At 46.2% G+C, this 18,812-nt stretch overlaps 1 protein-coding gene across 2 annotated transcripts; it reads right to left on the reverse strand.

The window, feature by feature from the left end:
* Window positions 1-3,192: 3,192 nt before the first annotated feature.
* Window positions 3,193-18,585, reverse strand: LOC103185917 (E3 ubiquitin-protein ligase RFWD3). Of its 2 annotated transcripts, XM_007904672.2 has the most exons (13): window positions 18,371-18,585; window positions 17,470-17,824; window positions 16,038-16,252; window positions 14,216-14,301; window positions 13,552-13,779; window positions 12,541-12,632; window positions 11,606-11,720; window positions 9,873-10,101; window positions 8,681-8,828; window positions 7,863-8,039; window positions 6,672-6,886; window positions 5,751-5,968; window positions 3,193-3,590 (listed from the first exon to the last, which is right to left on the reverse strand). In XM_007904672.2, exons 2-13 carry the CDS (start codon window positions 17,820-17,822, stop codon window positions 3,447-3,449), a joined length of 2,220 nt encoding a protein of 739 aa, XP_007902863.1. In that variant the 5' UTR covers window positions 17,823-17,824; window positions 18,371-18,585; the 3' UTR covers window positions 3,193-3,446. The 2 variants fall into 2 exon arrangements, with proteins under 2 accessions (XP_007902863.1, XP_042196466.1); XM_042340532.1 differs by lacking the exons at window positions 17,470-17,824; window positions 18,371-18,585 and adding an exon at window positions 17,116-17,122.
* Between the last annotated feature and the right edge of the window lie 227 nt (window positions 18,586-18,812).

Consider the following 18,812-nt stretch of genomic DNA (forward strand, 5'->3'; position numbering starts at 1 on the left):
ACGGCCCTATTTGAATAGGGAAGGAGGTTTCTCCTGGTTCTGGCTGACATCTTCCCAAATAAAAAAATTGTCACCAAAAATTGGGCACAGCTGTCTGTGGGATGATGCTGTGGCGAGTTGGCTGCCGCATTTGTTCACAAAATACACAGTCATTCAACTTTATTGTATATTCTGTGAAGCGCTTTGGGACATTCTCCTGATGTGAAAGGCACCAAACTAAATGTGAGGATTATTATTTATATATGTATGTTAATCTGCAGCGGTGAAGCACACATGTTGACTTCAGATTGTCAGGCAATACACACAGGGTAGCATTTAATGGAAGTTCTCCATATTAACATATGCAAAGGCAGATGCTGAGCAGACAGGATTAGCTATTGGTGACCTCATCCTACAACTGTGGGAATTATATTTGCAATAGATTTGGTGGGGTCAGAGGAAGAGAAGGAGCAACAATATAACAACAACTAACTCTCAAGAGCCAATTCCATTGTACACTGCTAAAAAGCTGTTCATTAGTCAGATCAATAAATATGGCTGAAAAGCGATCCACAATTGAATAACGACCGGGTTCTATTTACTGCTAGGTAAACAGAGGTGTGTGGGGTAAGGAAACTTGCCTAAGATTTTGCCCTGCCCAGGGATCGAACCCAGTTCCTCTCACTTGCGAGGTAAGTGCTCTAACCACTCAGCTACAGGACTCCAGGACTTAATAAGGAATCCTGTTAAGAATTCCCGTCACCACATAGGAACGCCACTGCAGAAGGGGATGTGCCAGTTGGACTCTCCCATAGGTCAGCACGTTCCATTTCAGGTGACCGGGAGGAGTCCCATTGGCCCGTCTCAGTTTCCTTATTAAGGAATTTCGTTAAGAAATACTGCATGTTAAAACATCAAAACGTGAAACTTCCAGCAGGAATTAATAGTGAAACTTCTCTGAGATCACATGAGCCTTCAAACACTCTGGATTTATGATGCTCTCAGAAACACTTAAGCTCCTCACTCGTTTTTCGGAGGAGGTTTAGAGTTGGATACATCTGGCATTTAGGTTTCTGCATAACACATGCGTTGCTGACCTCTATATATTTTTAGCGATTGCCAAAACAGCCCGATTGAATACATCTGGAATTGGCCCAATACTTATTTTGGCACATGGAATTTCGTGATTGCGTGTGTTATTTCTATGCAACTTGTCCATTACAGGACTTATCTGGTCTTTAATTCTCTTGACTATTTCATGCACAGCTTGCAATACAAATCTTTGGATCTCTCCAGTTATAAAAAACATCTCACTTTCAATTTTTCTTTATTCCCTTTCAATATTCCTCCCTCCTGCTCTCTTGGAGTATTAGATTCCCAGATGTGTGCATGTCTCCATTATCTCGCCCAAGTGCCTGTTATTCAGGTGTGCGTCCAATGACCCAATGGACGATGCAGTAATAAGCTGTACAGAGAAAAATGCAGCTTTGATTCCCAGTCTGTGCCTCTGATCTCAGCTGATGTAATCGATGATGCGATTAAGACTTAATGTCTGGGTTGAGAGGACTGCAATGAATTGGGCGCTCCTTATTGCTATCCAGATTTCATAGTCATCTCACTCAGCTCCTGGTAACCCGGTAATCCAAAGCCCTAACAGGTAGGGTGGTCCTATCTGGACAAGCAGCAGGAAAGCTAGCCAGACAGCGATATCAATAGCAAGTTAGATGTTTTTAGCTGGTTACACTCCAGCAGTTACCCCAACGCTCACTCTGGGGTCTCCAAGCCTTGGATCTTGCCAACCTGCGCCTGATACTTTCCGGAATTAGGTAAGCAGGATGTCTCCCTCCAGGGAGAGAGTGCGCATTCCATTCCAACAATCTATCTCTGGGATTTCCATGTGAAGGTGGGATGCATGGAAATCTCAGCTTGGTTTAGGTACTCTTAAGCACGGTGTTGGGTTTTCACACCTACCAGACACCCAGCTGCCCCTCCCCCCCGGATGCTTCTTTCACATAAAAGGTAAATCAAATGACTTGCCCGCAATGTGTCGGCAATGCTTATTGAAGAAAACCAGGCTTGGGGAGTTACAGCAGAAGGAAGAAAACTCCTGAGAGTTTGCACCATTCAGTTAATCTTTATTTCAATACAACAGTAATAAAAGGAAACTATGTAGATTTAGACACACAACCGCTCGTTCAGGCACACATCAACCCTTCGGTTTCACGCACACACAGGAAACGCACTCTCATTCAATGAGACCAGGAGGTTGCAACCTCTTATTCTTTCAATCCTTCTGGTAGGCAGCGGCTCGCTCCCCCAGAGTTAGTGAACATGATGTCCTTGCCCTGTACAAGGCAAAGTACCTCAGCCGTGTAAAAAAAGTTCTTCATATAAATGGAGAGAAAGAGCAGGTTGTCTGATTGTTCCTTATAAAACTCACCAAGTAAGAGGAGGTTAAGATGAATCACTTCAACATTGCCTCTGCAGCCTTGCTATAGTTCTCTAGACAGATTGCGCGCCCACAATTAGACCGCAGTCTATAGGAAGCGTTTTGAAATAGGCTCTTCAGTTGTAGTGCAGTGGGCCAGCCTATTGCAGAATGAACACATTGACACAACGGTCAACCATTGCATTATTAACCCACAGTGATAATGGAGCAATGCCAGGTGATTGCAGAATTAACAACAAAATTAAATTTGTAAAGCGCCTTTCACGTCGGGAAGACATCCCAAGGCGCTGGTAACATTGCTACGGAACAATGTCAACCCATTGGAAAATGAATGCGCTGTGAAGCCAGCCCTCAGCATTATAGAGACACCGACATGGAGCTAGGCCAGTCCAAAGCAGTCAACACACTGCCATATTGGAGTGGTGCTCGCCCATTGCACAGTAACACAAAGTGATAAGAGTTATTCCTAATACTGCAATTTCAGCACTGTTTCCTGTCACAGTATGTGTGAGGGTTTGGGGCATCCCCAAACATAAGATGATGGGGGATGAGGAAGAGTGAAGTGCAGTGAGGCACAGGCCACTCACGTCTGACTAGAACCAGCAGTGGTTTGGATGCAGATTACCTGCTGACTGTAAAGAGGGAGGAAAAAACAGAAAAAAAAGAAAAAGAAGTAAGACAGGAACACAGTGAAATTCCTCTGTTTCGAAGGAAACGCAAAACCTCAAGAAAGCAACGAGCAGGACTCGCAGAGCAGTGTCCAGTGAGCAGCAGCTGCTTTGAAACAAGAAATGATATTTTTAAAATAAAAAGAATGAAGGATGATTCCGAGGTTACAGTCGGGAAAATCAGCAGCAAACAGAGTGCACGCGATAAGCAGATGATCCTGTTTAAGAGGTCCGCAGATTTGATTTCAATCCCCTCGAGTGCAGCTCAGGAATACTCGTACAGCTTGGCCCTTGGTTGCCAGGCCTGTCACGTTGAACAATGCCAGCACAGGCGGATGGAGGCAGCCCATCTAGGCCCATTTGTAGATCTTGACCATTTTTTCTGTCAGGGTTCCGAGGAAACTGGTCTGATTGGCTTCAAAGGGACAGATGTCCAAAACAGGCTGGTCAGCCTGCAGCTTCTGAAGCAGGCAGCCACTTCCAGCATCCCATACCTGCCACAGCAAGACAACAACCAGGTTAACAAGCGGACTGAACCCGAGACACCAGAGCGTACTGTTCCCGGGGTCGATGCTGCCAGACACTCACTGACCAAACACTTTATGCTCAGCAGTTTCACCCACTGACTTGCACACAAGCTCCAAATCTTTACTGGATGCTGCAATGAGGGGGAACAAAGATTTGCCTATTTATAATCCTTACATTTGGTTCAGCACCTTTCATGCCTCAAAGTGCTTCTCAAGATATACTGTAAGCAGGGTGGATTTTGTGGCTGAATGACAAGAACAACAACATCTTGCATTTATACAGCGCCCTTCACATGGGGTAGCGTCTTGGAGCGCTTAACTGTGGCACAGCCCAACGCCAAGCCGGGGGAAGGACGTGATTGTAAGCACGGTTGAAGAGGAAAAACTTTATGCGTGTTCTAAAAAACGGGGAAGGCAGAGGTATTGAGGGAGAGTTCCAAAGTTTCGAGGTGTGGAGGCTGAAAGGATGGCCACCAATGATGGAGAGGATGAGGGACAAGCAGGAGGCTGGAGCCAGCCGAGCAGAGGGAGCGCATGGTAGAGTGGGGAGTAGACAGGTCGGAGAGGTAGGGAGGTGCCAGGGCATGAAGGGGTTTGTGGACGAGTATGACAATGCAACTGTATTATTAGAGGAGGATTTACTCTCAATGAAACCTTCACTCCACAACAAGGGACCTAATTTTCCTGTCTTGGAAGAATCACAAGAGATCAGAAGTCTAATTATAACAAATTCACACAGTAAATCTGAGCCATTGGCCCAAAGACTCGCTGAGGTGCCAAGGAAGGGAATAAGGAATAAGGGAATAAGGATACACCGTCTGCTAGATTCCAGTTCTCATAATGATCAATAGTTTCCAGATTAATCCAGCCAGTCACAAGATGAATGCCCAACTCTGAGAAATGCCCATTTCCTCAGGAGGGAAAGAAAATTTGGTCACTTCAATCCATGACTGTTTGTGGGATACTGCTGCGCTCAATTGGCTGCCGTGTTTCACCCACAAAATACACAGTCAAACGATACTGTCAAATCACTTTACCATATGTTCTGCGAAGCGCTTTGAGACGTCTCAACGACATGCTAAGGCACTATATTAAATGCAAATATTATTATTATTTTATGGAGGCTGCTGCCACCCAGTGACTGACTGCGCTATTGCAATCATCTGCACCAAAAGAAAACTTATGAAGACTGAAGAGTGGAATTGATACAGGTTTGACATTGCACCTGACAAACACAAAGCAACTTCAGTGAAAGCGGATGGTTCTGACCCAACTCGTGCCTCACCCCACAGTAACTGTGCAAAATATGGGCATAGTGAAGGAATTTAAGTTTCCAAGATGTCATTTTACACAAGTACAGCCTTTTGAAGGATTCACGTTATGGTTCACAAAGTGCTTCACAGAATTTACTGTAAAATGTAGTGACTGGAATTTGTAGGCAAACATGGCAGCCAATTTGCACACAGCAATTTCCTAAAAAAAAAAGACCTGGAAATGAATGACCAATTTTATTTGGGGGATCGTTGGCCAGGACACCAGGAGAAACGCTCTTGTTTTATCAAATAGTGCCACGGAATCATGAAACACACTCACTGCATTTTGAGACGTCCTCCTGGCACGAAAGGTACTATATCAAAGTGAAGGATTATTATTATCTTTAACATTCACTTGAACAGGCAGTCAGGACCCCAGTCTGATTATTGGCACCTCTAACAATGCAGCACACACCCAGCACTGTCCCGACATGGAGCTCAAACCCACAATCTTCTGACATTCTCGTATAATCTCGCTTTTCTTTGCATATTAACTGAGTACCAGTGTGACAAGGTTTTGTGAAGAACATAGCAACGCTCCTCTTCATTTATACCCATTCACATAACAGACAGTCACCGAGTACCAGAGAGTCAGTGCCTTTAATGCGGAATTTGTAAAAATCTCAGTATGTATCAATAATAATAATAATAATCCTTGCATTTGATATAGCGCCGTATCACGTCTTCGAGACATTTCAAAGCGCTTCACAGAATATACTGTAAAGTGAATGGACTATACATTTTGTGAGCAAAACAGTTAAGTCTGTCACAACCATATTAGCAAAGCACAGACTTTGAAGAAGCAGTGACTCACCATGGCCCTGTTTGTGGCCTCATCCCCAGCACACACCAGGATGCTGCCGTCCTGCTCGGGGTTGTTGAAGATGGCATTTTTGGTCAGCAGTTTGCAGGTGGAGCCAGCGCTGAATGTCTGGATGGGGTAACACGTGCAGATCAGATCCTCGAGGGAGTTCGGTAAGGGACTGCTCGATAACTCCATCAACACACACCGTAAAGAGGTGTGGGTCTTTCCTGATAAAAACAGTGTGATTACTGCGCGCACACGCGCACACACACACACACTACACACACAGCTGCTTTTATCCCTTCCAGAATTTTATCATTTGGTTTTTGTAAACAGTGTTCTGCGACAACACAAATTACATTTATTAAGAATAATAATTTCAAAGGATGATCAGGTAATAATAATCCTTGCATGTGATATAGCTCCTCATCACGTTGTTGGGACATCTCAAAACGCTTTATAGAACATATTGTAAAATGGATGGATTCTGTATTTGTGGGTGAAATGCAGCAACCAATTGTGTACGGCAGTATGCCACAAACAGTCGTGGATTGAGTGACCAGTTTTTTTTATAGGAATTAGTACCCACAGAAAGTCATCCGTTAAATGACTAACAATCGGATTCCTACTTACTGCAGAGGCATGTGGAGTAAGAATTTGCCTTGCCCCCATGAATTGAACCTGGGTCCTCTGGCTTGCAAGGACCCAGGTTTATATAGCGGTTTCCAAGTTAGAAGGACGAGACGGGGGGAGGAGCTAATGAGTATTTTTGTGGCGACGGGAGGGAGAAAGCAGAGGCAGAGTCATTTCGTTATCTTATTTGTCAACGAACTCAAATTTTAGATTGTCCTCCAATTTTACAGTGCGTATCATTATAGTGGCATATCCAGATCCCTCCCAGCCTGCCCACCGTGTCCCTGCTCTGTGTACCTGGCCTGTATGTGACGAGACAATGCCGTAATGTGGGTTCGACCTGGATATCTGTGCAGCTCCCGGCCTCCAGAGGCAACAGGTGGGCCTTGTACGTGTCTGAGGATTTCTGCTCCCAGAAGCAGCCGCCCTCCAGGGTCCCAGCCAACAGCCCGCCACACGGAAACGCTGCAGAGGCCATGCGCGGGAGGTAGGACAGCGACGTCACAGGACACCTGAAGAACAGAGGTAGGAACAGACATTCAATCACGACTGTTTGTGGGACACTGCTGAGTCCCAATTGGCTGCCGCTTTTCACTCACAACATACAACAACAACAACAAGATTCCATTTATTGAGCGCCTTTCACGTCGGGAGGACGTCCCAAGGCGCTGTACAGTTGGGTCAGGACCCGAGCAGGGGGGAGATGGTCAGGGTGAGGGGAGGGAATACACAGCGCTTTGAGACGATTGAACTCTGTGATAAGTCGTTATATCAAGTGCAAGGATTATTATTATTAATCGTGTACATTGGACTCCAATGCAGAGGTCAAGTCAGGCTACAATGTTAGAATTTTAAAAAAGTCGTTCTCAATGGGCAAGGGGTTCATTTTGGTAGAGCCCGACTGTATATTCTGTGAAGTGCTTTGAGACATCTCGAAGACATGGTGAGGCACTATACCAAATGCAAGGATTATTATCATTATTACTGTTTTCAAACCTGGTCCTAATTCATGTGCATACTGGCCTCAACTGAATTGGTATAAATATTATTTTCTCTGTAAAGATTAAGTTATTCTCCACCACCCACTTACTTTTCCAATTCCATTCTCTCCATCTACCCATCAAGTCTCGCTCGCCCCAACCTCCTCCCAACTGCACTCTGAGACATGAAGGGAGCTAATAGTAAAGGCAAGTTGTTGTTATTATATGTCATCAAGTCCCACTTTAAAACCCGTCTCTTCGACTGTGCCTACGGTCATCTCTCCCTTCCCCGATGTCTGACACAGTTAGTGTAAAGTGCTCCGAGACATCATCCTACATGCACTTTATAAATGCAAGTGGTTGCTGTATTAGCTGGTGATTTTATAACCTGATAACGTAGCCTGACGTGAGTATTGCCTTGGATTTTTTAACATTGTATTTGGAAGATGGAAAATAAGCAGTGAAAATAATTTCCTCCCCCGTATCTTTCCTCAGGCGACTAACGGACCTGGACCCTTGTGATGGGAGCTCCTGAACGTGAGTGCTGGTGTCCCTCATGTCATACACCAAAATGGAGCCGTTGATCAGGCCGGCGTAAATGTAGTTCGTGTTGTCGGAGCTCCAGCAGCAGCTCCACACAGGGCGGCCAGTGTTGTATGTCTGCACCACAGTGTTGGCCAACAGGCTGCAGGGAGACAAGAGCAGGAAAGGGTTAACTAACACACACAGGTTAGACTGAGGTGGAGCAAGCCTAGCAATGGCACACGCTTACAAGCCCAGCCACGCTGTTCAATTTAACAAGTCACAAAAGACAAGATAATAATAATAATCCTTGTATTTGATACAGCGTCTTATCTATATATAAGATCACAAGTAGTTTGAACGATTTCCAACCCACCATCTCCCCAGTATAACAACAAGCTGTTTCTTGAATGAGTCCCAGGGTGCTGACCTCAACCACCTGCCTGGTTAACCTTGTCAATGATCTAGATTACCCCTTGCGTCTCGTGAAATGTTTCCAAGTGTTTGTCCGAAAATTGCTCTTACAAACCCTGAACCTGTGTTCTTCATCCTGCTGCGCAATATCTGAAAGTATTGTTCGGGGTTTACTTGCTCAATTCCAATTCTCAAGGCGCTTCACAGAATGTACTGTAAAGTGAACCGACTGTACATTTTGTGGGCGGAATGCGGTAGCTAATCGCGCATAGCAGTGTCCCACAAACAGTCAGGTTTCTATGCTGCATCATTCTGTAATTATTCCCTTTGCTTTGCTCTTCCCCCAAATAGATGCCCTTCAGTTGGGCAAGAGGGTGCTGCAGGACTGACCTGGTCAGTTTGATGGTGTTGTCCAGTGATGCTGAGAGGAGGATGCTGTCCCTGTCACTGAACGCCAAGCTTCGGATCTGCTTAGTGTGGATGGGAACATACTGCACGCTGCGGAAATTCGTAGAGCTGATTTTTTTCACTCCACACCCTGTCCAACACAGGCAGAAAGGTGGTCAGTCAGTTAGTCAGGCAGGCAAGGCTGTGGCACACGCTGAGCTATGCACAGTTGCAAATTTAAGCTACAGATACGCAAAGCAATATAATGTTGCCTGAGGAAATCACCAATATTGCACTTAATATAGCGCCTCATTACGCCGTTGAGACGTCTCAAATGCTTCACAGAACATATTGCGAAATGGATCTACTGTGTATTTTGTGGGTGAAACGCGGCAGCTAATTGCACACAACAGCGTCGCACAAACTGTCGTGGATTGAGTGACCACTTTTGGGGGGAAAATTACCCCTGGAAAGCGATCCTCCAATCAACTAACAACTGGGTTCCAACCTATTGCTAGGTGAACAGAAGCGTGTGGAGTAAGGAAATTTGCCTGAGGTTTCGCCCTGCCTGGGACTCAAACTCAGGTCCTCCCTCTCAAGTTATATACATGAGTGGGTAGATGCTCACCTCACGAGAAATGAAACAATCAAGTAAGCGTTTGACGTTGTGTTAACTGATCTCGGCAATGGGGGAAAGAGAGAACATTCAGCCAGGGTTCCCAGGGCTTCTGATCTCTATACAGCGACATGTTAGAATGGTGTCTATACAGAGACACTGGGGTGACAACTGGACCCAGGAATAAAGCCAGCTGTGACATTTGTCAACCGCTGGAGTTGTCAACAGGCTCGCACGTGAAGATTAGCTTTTTGGGACAAGCCATGAGGAGAGAGGCTGGCAGCTCAGACAGCTGTTCCCAGCAGGAGTCACCGCTTTTAGCAGCAGCCACAAGGGAGAGGAAAGGTCAAATAATGTAATTAAAAAAACTAAATCACTTGCAAAAACAGTAGAAAGATAAAACGGTACTTTGAGGGCAGATCATGAGCAGGAACCCTTACTGTGATTAACACTGGTTTTAGTGATCTATGATAACAATAAAATAATAATCCTTGTATTTGATATAGCTTCACAGAATATACTGTAAAGTGAATTGGCTGTATATTTGTGGGCGAAACCCTTCACCCTTCAGACTCTTACCGGGTAGGAGAGCGGTCTGAGGAGAAGGCTGGGAGATGACGAGGCAGCCCATGGAAGCGCAGTAAGTCATGACCCGGCAGTTGCCGCTCTGCGAGATCATGATGCCTTTCTCAAACTGGTACTTGCACTGGCTCTGGCTGCTGCTGATGTGACCAGTCAGCGGGTTACTGGAGCTCAAGGAGGCCTGCGAACTGCTAGAGCCACGCTGTGCCACCAAAGATTTCAGCTGCTGTAAACACACACGCACAAACAGAAACAATTGCATACATAATGTGCAAAGTTTGCGCACATAGGGAACCACAATGGAAGCACTGGACTGACTTACATTGGGTTACATACAGCACAGGTTGCCTTTGGGCAGGAAGAAGGCTGTAGTTACACAGATCATTTGTAGCTGCTTTGGCCACCGTAACAACTGGTCTGTCTTAGTGAGAACTGAAACCCTCGCTCACCAGCTGTATGACAAACCTGCCCAGGGCACCTGCCAACCTTTGCCTAATACTTCCCGGTATGAGGTAAGTAGGCTGCGTCCCTCCAGGGAGAGAGTTTGTTCTATCCCACAATCTATCTTTGGAATTTCCACGTGGAGGTGGAATCCATGGAATTCTCAGTTTGGTTTGGGTACTCTTAAGCAATGGTGATGGGTTTCCACATGTTTCAGATACTCGGCTGTTCAAAAACACCCCAACAAAAAACCCTTTAATTATTAAGCAGCCTGCCTACTCAGTGAGGCTTACAGCACATCGATGGGATCACCTGGAGCAGATGATTTCCAGTCGACTACTGTTAATCCTGTAAGTCTTACAGGTAGGGTGGTACTAGCTGGGTATGCTTCAAAGTGCCGCACAAGGCAGGGCGAAACCTTGGGCAAGTTTCCTTACTCCACACGCCTAATAATAATCCCTCCAAAAACAAAACAATAATAAATTGGTCATTTTCAATCTACGACTGTTTGTGGGACATTGCTGTGCGCAATTGGCTGCCGCGTTCGCCCACAAATATACAGTCAATTCACTTTACAGTCTATTCTGTGAAGCGCTTTGGGACGTCCTCCCGACGTGAAAAGCGCTATATCAAATGCAAGGATTATTATTATTATTATTATTATTAAGGGGTGTTGCAGTGCAATTAAACACAGCATCTAAACCACCTCAGAAACACTTCACAAACAGCAATGATAAAATAAATGATCAATTTAATTTGACCACTGGTGAATTTGGATGCGGGAGGAACATTAACCAAGAAACCAGGAAAATCCCTCATAAACATGCCAAAACATCTTTAAGATTCATCTGAACCACCAGTCTAACCACTAACGTTAGCTTTGGCAATGCAGCTTAAATTACTAGCCCAGTTCCCTCTCTGGGGATCCACAACCTTCTGAGCCTAGAGACGGGAGTGCAACCAACGGAGCCAGACAACAAGAGTTGTTAAGTACCAGAGGTCCTTGAAAGGCTCCCTGATCTGTATACACAGGAGCGATAAATTCTGGGGAGAGGTTGCAGAACCTCCAGAAATGCCAATCAAACTCTGCTTCTGTGAGAACTCAATAAGTGCAGCTGAAGGCTTAGCAATTTGAGGGTTTCCATATGCTCAGGACTCCTGGCTAATAAACATTTCCCACTGGATCAGTGGAACCGATTGTGCACAGGCGTTACAAATGTCAAGGTGCTTTGTGCTGTCAAAGTCTCTCACCCAGTCTCTGCTGGTACACAGGGCACACCAGTCCTCACCTGCAGCTGCTTGTGTAACTTGGTGCACTTGTCTGACACGACCTGCAGGTGGAGACGACACTGTGCGGATTCCAGCTCTGCCTTCCGTCGTAACATCTGCTCCTTCTCCAGATCACTGTCCAGACAAGAGGGTAAAGAGAAACCCCCAGAAAGAGAGAGAGGGCAAGAGGGGCCGTCAGTGAGAAACAACAAAAATTACATTTGCATAATGCCCTTCACGTCAGAAGGACATCCCAAGGCGCTGGACAGTCAAGGCTTTGCACTCAGATATATATTCCTTACATTAGATATAGTGCCTTATTATGTCTTCTAGAACGTCTCAAAGCACTTCACAGAATATACTGTAAAGTCTAGTGACTGTATGTTTTGTGGGCGAAAATATATCCAAATAGGAAGCCGTCAGCAAGGACTGGGCCGGAACAATGCGCTCTTGTTCATAAAAAAAAGCTGCATAATCAATATATTTCAGGCAGAAGCTGGGACACATGAACTTAAAACTTATCGAATGGTTTTAAAACACAAAATGTCTACAACTTAATATCTGCTTAAAGCTGGATTTTCAATGAATAAAACATAAGAGACTCTCTCCACTCCGTCCTCAAACTGAAAATGAAACCACCCACCCTGCAGTAAAGGCAGAATCTTGCAAGGCCCTATTCCTATCTATCTTAATGGGACCTTTTTAGTTGGTCAACAAAATAAATAAGAATAAAAAATCCTCACCTTTGATATAGCTCCTTATCGCGTCTTTGAGACATCTCAAAGTGCTTCACAGAATATACTGTAAAGTGAATTGACTGTATATTTTGTGCGCGAAAGAATCATAAAGATAAGAAAATGTCATAGATTTTTGCCATTAATCAAGAAATGGTCAATCAAGAAACATTTATTTTGTTGTCCAGCCAAAGAGGTTGCCCCACCAACCAGTGACGTACCTCTTCAAGCGCTCCTGCTCACTGGTGTCCACGGCTTTCAGCACTCGAGCGTACAGCAGCACTACGTCTGAGCGCTTGGCTTTCTTATTACACTGTAAGAGACCAACACAAGCTCCCTATCAGCAGGAGAACAGTCAAAGTCCCATCACAAGCTTCTCATTGTCCAATAAGAACACTGTCTACCACGTCGCCATCTCAACGTTGTGAGTAAAATACACTTACAGTGCAGTGAGCTCTGTTCTCTCTCGCAACCCATATACAGTGAGATCAGTCAAACAATAGGAAGACAACATTCGGTTCTAGTCAGTTAGGAAAAGGGTTGTTAAAGGGCCAAGAGTCAATACAGAGGAGAGGAACAATTCAGATCCCCATTGTTCAGGGAGGGGACTTTGCCGAAAGATCTACAAGAAACTTTATTGTAGAAAAAATCTTGAGATGTCAAAGCATCACCAGTTCAGCCCTTTGAAGTGCAACTTTATGACAGACACCAGGAAGTATTTCTTTACACAAAGGGTAGTTACAGCTGGAATGGGTTATCAGGATGTTGAAGCCAAGACTCATTTAATAAACTGCTCGGTGCGGCAATGGGAAGATGACAGAGTGGGTATTCCAGAAGGATGAGATCCAATGGTTTAAAGGCTTTTCTTCATCCAAACCACCCGTGATCTTGAGCAGTTTGAGAATTCACTGTATCCTGAAGCTCTGGAGTCCTCTCCCACAATCCCTCCGCCTTGCCCCATCCCTCCCCACTTTCAAATCTTGTGTAATGATCTTCCTTTTTGATTGTGCTAACGGTCACCTCCACCCTCCCTCTCTCCTTGGCTCGGGGTCAGACTCCGCCACTGTTAAGCACTCTGGGATGCTACCAAGTTGATGTTGTGGTGGTGCAAGTCCAATCACACAGATTTCAAATATGAGGATTCTAAAAGGGTTTCACTGGATTTGCAAACGTCTGCAATGATCATGAGGCCAACTCACCGCACCACCCCTCCCAGTACACTGGCCACCTACCTGAGGACATTTTCCTCCTTGGCCTTTCAGCCACCGGTCAATGCAGGTGAAGCCAAAAAGATGGCCGCACTTCAGGGCAGCAAGACGGTGATTGCCCGCATTAGTCCATGGCTCAAAGCAGATGGAGCAGGTATCTCCTTCATCATCAGATGCAGACCTGGTGATCTTGCTACTTGGCGCATCATGCTTCACATGTGAAGACTCCTCTGTGTGTGACCCCTGGGTTTCCTAAATATAAAGCACTCAGTCAGAGGTACATAGACTTAGCTCAACCTCCATCCCATCCTCACATGGGATCATGAATGCATCATTGAGCTGCCATTCAGGTCACTTATTTCACACACTAAATGCTTAAAGGCACTGTACAGTATCCCAACAATACAGCCCAGTCATAATATTGTTGGAATACTGCACAAAACTTTACTGTACTCAAACAGCCCAGGCGAGCCTTAGATGGGCAGAAACAGTCTCCGGCAGTACAAACAAGCCATACACACAGTCAGAATCAGATTTACAACACCCACAAACCTCACCATGATGGGCGGAATGGCCTCCTTCTGTGCTGTAAGATTCGATTCTATGATAATTATCCCAAGACAATAAACAGGTTTTGGAACAGGCACTACCTTGGCTGAAAGAATTCCAAGTACAAGGAATGCCTAACCTGGTCCTGAAGGAGAGACCGGGAATCTTCATCCTCTGTACTCTGTGCTGGGGTCAGGATGGTCTGGACCAGAGCAACAGCAGAAGCTGAAAAACACACAACACAGTCACAGCAAGCATTTCAATCTCCATGTAAGCAATGAGTGAATGCAATAAATTAATACTGATAGTGACACCATTTAGTATGAAAAATAAGAAGGTCTTATACAGGTGTGAGAGATCTTAAGGAACCTGATTTAGTTCATGAAAACAGAAGTCACTGGGAACACTCAGCAGGTCAGGCAGCATCTATGGAGTAAGGAAAGTGAGTCAACGTATTGGGTCTACGATCCTTGGTCAGAACTGGACTCACTTTCCTTTCTCCATAGATGCTCCCTAACCTGCTGAGTGTTCCCAGTGACTTCTGTTTTTTGTTTTCAGATTTCCAGCATCTGCAGTATTTTGCGTTCTGATTAGTCAATTAACTGTTAGTCAATTAACTGTTAGTCAATTAACTGATAGTCAAGTAACTGATAGTCAAGTAACTGATAGTCAAGTAACTGATAGTCAATTGATTAGAGGTAATAATCCCTCAAAACAAAATGGTCATTCAATCCACGACTGTTTGTAGGACACCTCTGTGCTAAATTGGCTGCCACGTTTTGCCCACAAAATACATAGTCAATCCACTTTACAATGTATTCTGTGAAGCGCTTTGAGAGCGCTCAATGTTGTGATAAGGTGCTATAGCAAATGCAAGGATTATAATAATTGCTATCGTAAAGTGGGAAAAAGAAAATAAACTTTAAACTGTACTTTTTGTTATCATTTAACAGAACGCCAATAAACTCCACCCAAGTATGATTATGCAGTACGTGAGAATGAGAGTGAAGGGTGCGAGAGGCTTTTGGAGTTCACAAATGCTCTTACCTCTGCAGTGGGTGTGACTGGGATTCCAGATTCCCACACATCAAGCCAAGGGCTGAAGTACAACCCTGAAACTCGCCAACAGCATTCTGCTTTTATTTAATGTCATACGAAAGGAATGATATATTTTAAACATAAACTTAATGTTGATTTATTCCTCATACTTGTAAAGAAACTTACATTGCATTATCTTCCCCCCCCACCCCACCATCAAAGTTTCGGCGAAATATCACCGAATTGATTGAACAAGGCACTGGAACATCTGAAAAATGCCAAGTGCTGATAGGGAAGCAAGAAGTCATAGGCACAAAAGAAGCGAAATCAGTAAATGCAAGACAAGTGGTTAAAACTGTCTTAAACTTGCACAGATGGCTCAATGAAATGGAAGGCGGCTTGCTACACATCCATCGCCCTATTAGCTCCAAAAACAGTGGATGAGCTTTTAGATTCTACACCCCTAATCTCCAAAATTCCTTCCCTCTCGCCGCGTCTTCAACTCCTGTCTCAAAACCTACCTCTTCTACTGCGCCTATTGTCACTTCCTCCCTCCCCTGCTCAGCGTCCAACCCCATTTACCACAGAGCGCCACAAACTGTAATATGGAATTTAAGAGAAATGTCTTCACCGCAAAGGATGTTGAGAATGTGGAACTCGCTGTGGAAACTGTGCTTTAAGCAAAAAGCATCAAATAGTTAAGAGAAAATGTGTTGCTAAAACAAAGGAAAAGGGAACAGAAGGGTATAAGAGGGTGAGGATAAACCTCCTTGGGTGGAGTATAAACACAGGCACAGACTAGTTGGGCTAAATGACGCGTTTCTGTGTTTATCATTCTATGTTATTTAGGTTTATCCCACACAAATATTTTTAATTCAATGCTTTATACCCTGTGACAGCACACCCACACCTCTTTCACCAACCTGAAGCACCCGTTGATGGAGCTCCTGCTGTCTCCCCCTCGTCCTCTATCTCCGTTGTGCTGCCGCTCTCCTCCGTTTCACTGAAATCCGTGCTTGGGTCTGAGCTGGAATTATTGATGCTGCTGTTCATCTCCTCATCTCCAAGTTGAACCTGACTGACTGATGGCGTGGCTCGGGGTTGGTTAACCCGGAAGTAGTTGTCCAAGGAGACAGTCCTAGAATTAGGACACATGCACATAATGACTGAAATCCATACCCCAACTGCAGGCAATACATAAATCCTACTCGCCTGGAGCTCAACACAATTCCGCATACCAGCAATATCTGTCCAGATGTGCGCTCGCGCACACAATCCAGCCTCGAGATTCCCAGATCTACAAACGTCATTTCAACAATGTGCATCAGGAAACTAAGACAAGGGAATGTTTGAGGAGTTTGTGCAATGTCCCTCAAACCACTGTGAAGTGAACAACAAATTTTAGCTGGGGGATTTTTGGCCCAGAAAGCGTTTCAAAGAGTATCGTGGGATCTTTAATGTCCCCCTGAGCAGGCAGGAGACAATGCCTCTGCCAATTCAGCATTCCTCTAGCATTGTACAGTAGTGTCTGCCTAGACTATGAACTTAAAGTGGGTCTTGAATCCACAAGATCTGATCAGAGGCAAGAATGCTACCAATTGCACCAGGCTGATACCTAGACGCATGGAGGGAAATTAGGCTAATTTTCACATTGTACACAAAGTGACAAGGAATTACAGAATAAATTTCTAAGACAATTAAATGAATAACATTAATGATTCAAAAGCCAATTATTCTGGATCTCTTTCTAGAGAGAAAGAATTGAGGGAGGCTGGCAAAACGCAAGTAGGGGATGTGGAGTTTAAAATGGAATGTAGTTGTTGGACAAATAACTATTTCTGAAAATTCCCGCCTGTAACCATGACAGTCACACTTGAGCCAATTTCACCTGCTCGACATAAACTCCACTGTCTGCAAGAACATTTGGAAATCCAAGCAGGGAGGGAGTTTGCCATTACAGGATTTTAGTCATCTCCCTGTATAGCGTACATCTATGTTTACCTGCTGTAGAGGGAGGAAACATACAGGATAAGTCCCGTGGTCTAAAGAGGGAGGCTGTTCCTTTGCGATTGTTCCCCATTTGCATTGTGATCAAGCCATCAGTTGAAGTGCAAGAGATCGAACTCTTGACTGTGCGTGTGACTGGCAGCAGAACCCATGGGGAGCATCGTAGTTGTAAAGTGACCAACTGAAGCTGAAGCTACACCGGTTAGCGAATGCTGTAAACCTGTTTGAGACATTTCAATGTGTAAGGTGCTGTAAAGTGCCAGTTTTTTCTTATTCTTTCCTAGTGCAGCCCAATATAACCAGAGTGAAAGTGCTTGATTGGTGACAATGTACAGGCTCTGAGGTTACCTCGCATTGGCTGTTGCTGCTCTCTGGGAATGACGTACTCTTGGCTGCCGGCGGCTGTTCCTCCTACGCTGCTGCCCAGCTCTCTGCCCGAGGGACAGATGTTGAGCGACTGACTGCAGGGCCCCTTGCAGCCTCTGCAGTTCCTCAGTGAGCAGGACTGCTTCCAGACGAGGGTTGGGGGGAGCGGCCGGGGTCGCGGGCTCCGCCTCGCTTTCCTGGTCGGCGGGCACGCCAGCGGGGATGAGCGCTGAGGGCCCAGCGACTGGGCGCTGGAGACTGGGCTGGTCAGTGCTGGGAAGTAAAGCAACGTCATCCTCCAACTGCATGTCCACATCCATCACATCTTGAGCCATTCCTGGGCCAGGAGGAGAGGCAGAGATCAGCCAGAACCTGGGGACACGTGTTTATAGGGGTCGTGTTTAGCCACTGTCAAGCGCTCTGGGGGCTCTACCCTGCGTGAGGGGTGCTGCGTAAATGCAAGTTGTTGTTGTTACCATAGGAGCAACATAACAGTAATAATAATCCTCGCATTTGACACAGCGCCGATCACGTCTTCGAGACGTCTCAAAGCGCTTCACAGGATATACTGTAAAGTGGCCAATTGCTCACAGCAACATCCCAACACCAATTCCCCCCCACCCCCCCAGGCACCCCCCACCCCCCCAAGCACCCCCCACCAGGCACCCCCCCACCCCCCAGGCCCCCCACCCCAGGCCCCCCCCCAGGCACCCCCCACCCCCCCAGGCACCCCCCCCCCAGGCACCCCCCGGGCCCCCCACCCAGGCACCACCCCCCCAGGCACCCCCCCCGGGCAGCCCCCACCCCCCCAGGAGCCCCCACCCTCTCTCTCAGAGCCGCCGTGACACACATTCCCACCCAGAGCGCCCACAGTCGGCCTCACCGGGAAAGCAGCCTCGGCTCCCGCACTGACTGTAACTCCAGGCCGGGGATCTCAGGCCTGACTCGGGGTTGAGCAGCAGAACAAAGGCGCGGCGCCTCCCGGGTCCCAGGCGGCGAGGCCTGAGCTGCGGTCACCCTGAGGTCCCGGTCTCCGGGGCGACGCTCGCGGAGCTTCTCGTCAGTTTCCAACCCAAACTCCGCGCCACTGGCTCCCGCCCGCCTCCTTCCGGTCCCGCCTGTCAATCACAACTACTTCCGGTCCCGCCCGTCAGTCACAGCCATTGCCGGTCCCACCTGTCAGTCACAGCCACTTCCGGTATCACGCGTCTAACGCAGCCACTTTCCAGTCGCGCCTGTCAATCATGGCTGGAGGGGCGGGGCGAGGCTGGTCTGGGTCAGCGGTGGCCACCGGTCAACCAAATAAATAATAATAATAATAATAT

Source organism: Callorhinchus milii, unplaced genomic scaffold (genome assembly GCF_018977255.1).
Source record: "Callorhinchus milii isolate IMCB2004 unplaced genomic scaffold, IMCB_Cmil_1.0 Scaffold14, whole genome shotgun sequence".
NCBI lineage: Eukaryota > Metazoa > Chordata > Chondrichthyes > Chimaeriformes > Callorhinchidae > Callorhinchus > Callorhinchus milii.

Bases quoted from the DNA above. Each gene is read 5' to 3' on its own strand.
- LOC103185917 (XM_007904672.2), bottom strand. From the start codon at position 17,822: ATGGCTCAAGATGTGATGGATGTGGACATGCAGTTGGAGGATGACGTT. The intron at 11,721-12,540 runs GTACGTCACTGG...TTGTCTGGACAG, and splicing joins GAGCAGGAGCGCTTGAAGAG to TGATCTGGAGAAGGAGCAGA. The intron at 3,591-5,750 runs GTGAGTCACTGC...TTGCTGTGGCAG, and splicing joins AGGCCACAAACAGGGCCATG to GTATGGGATGCTGGAAGTGG.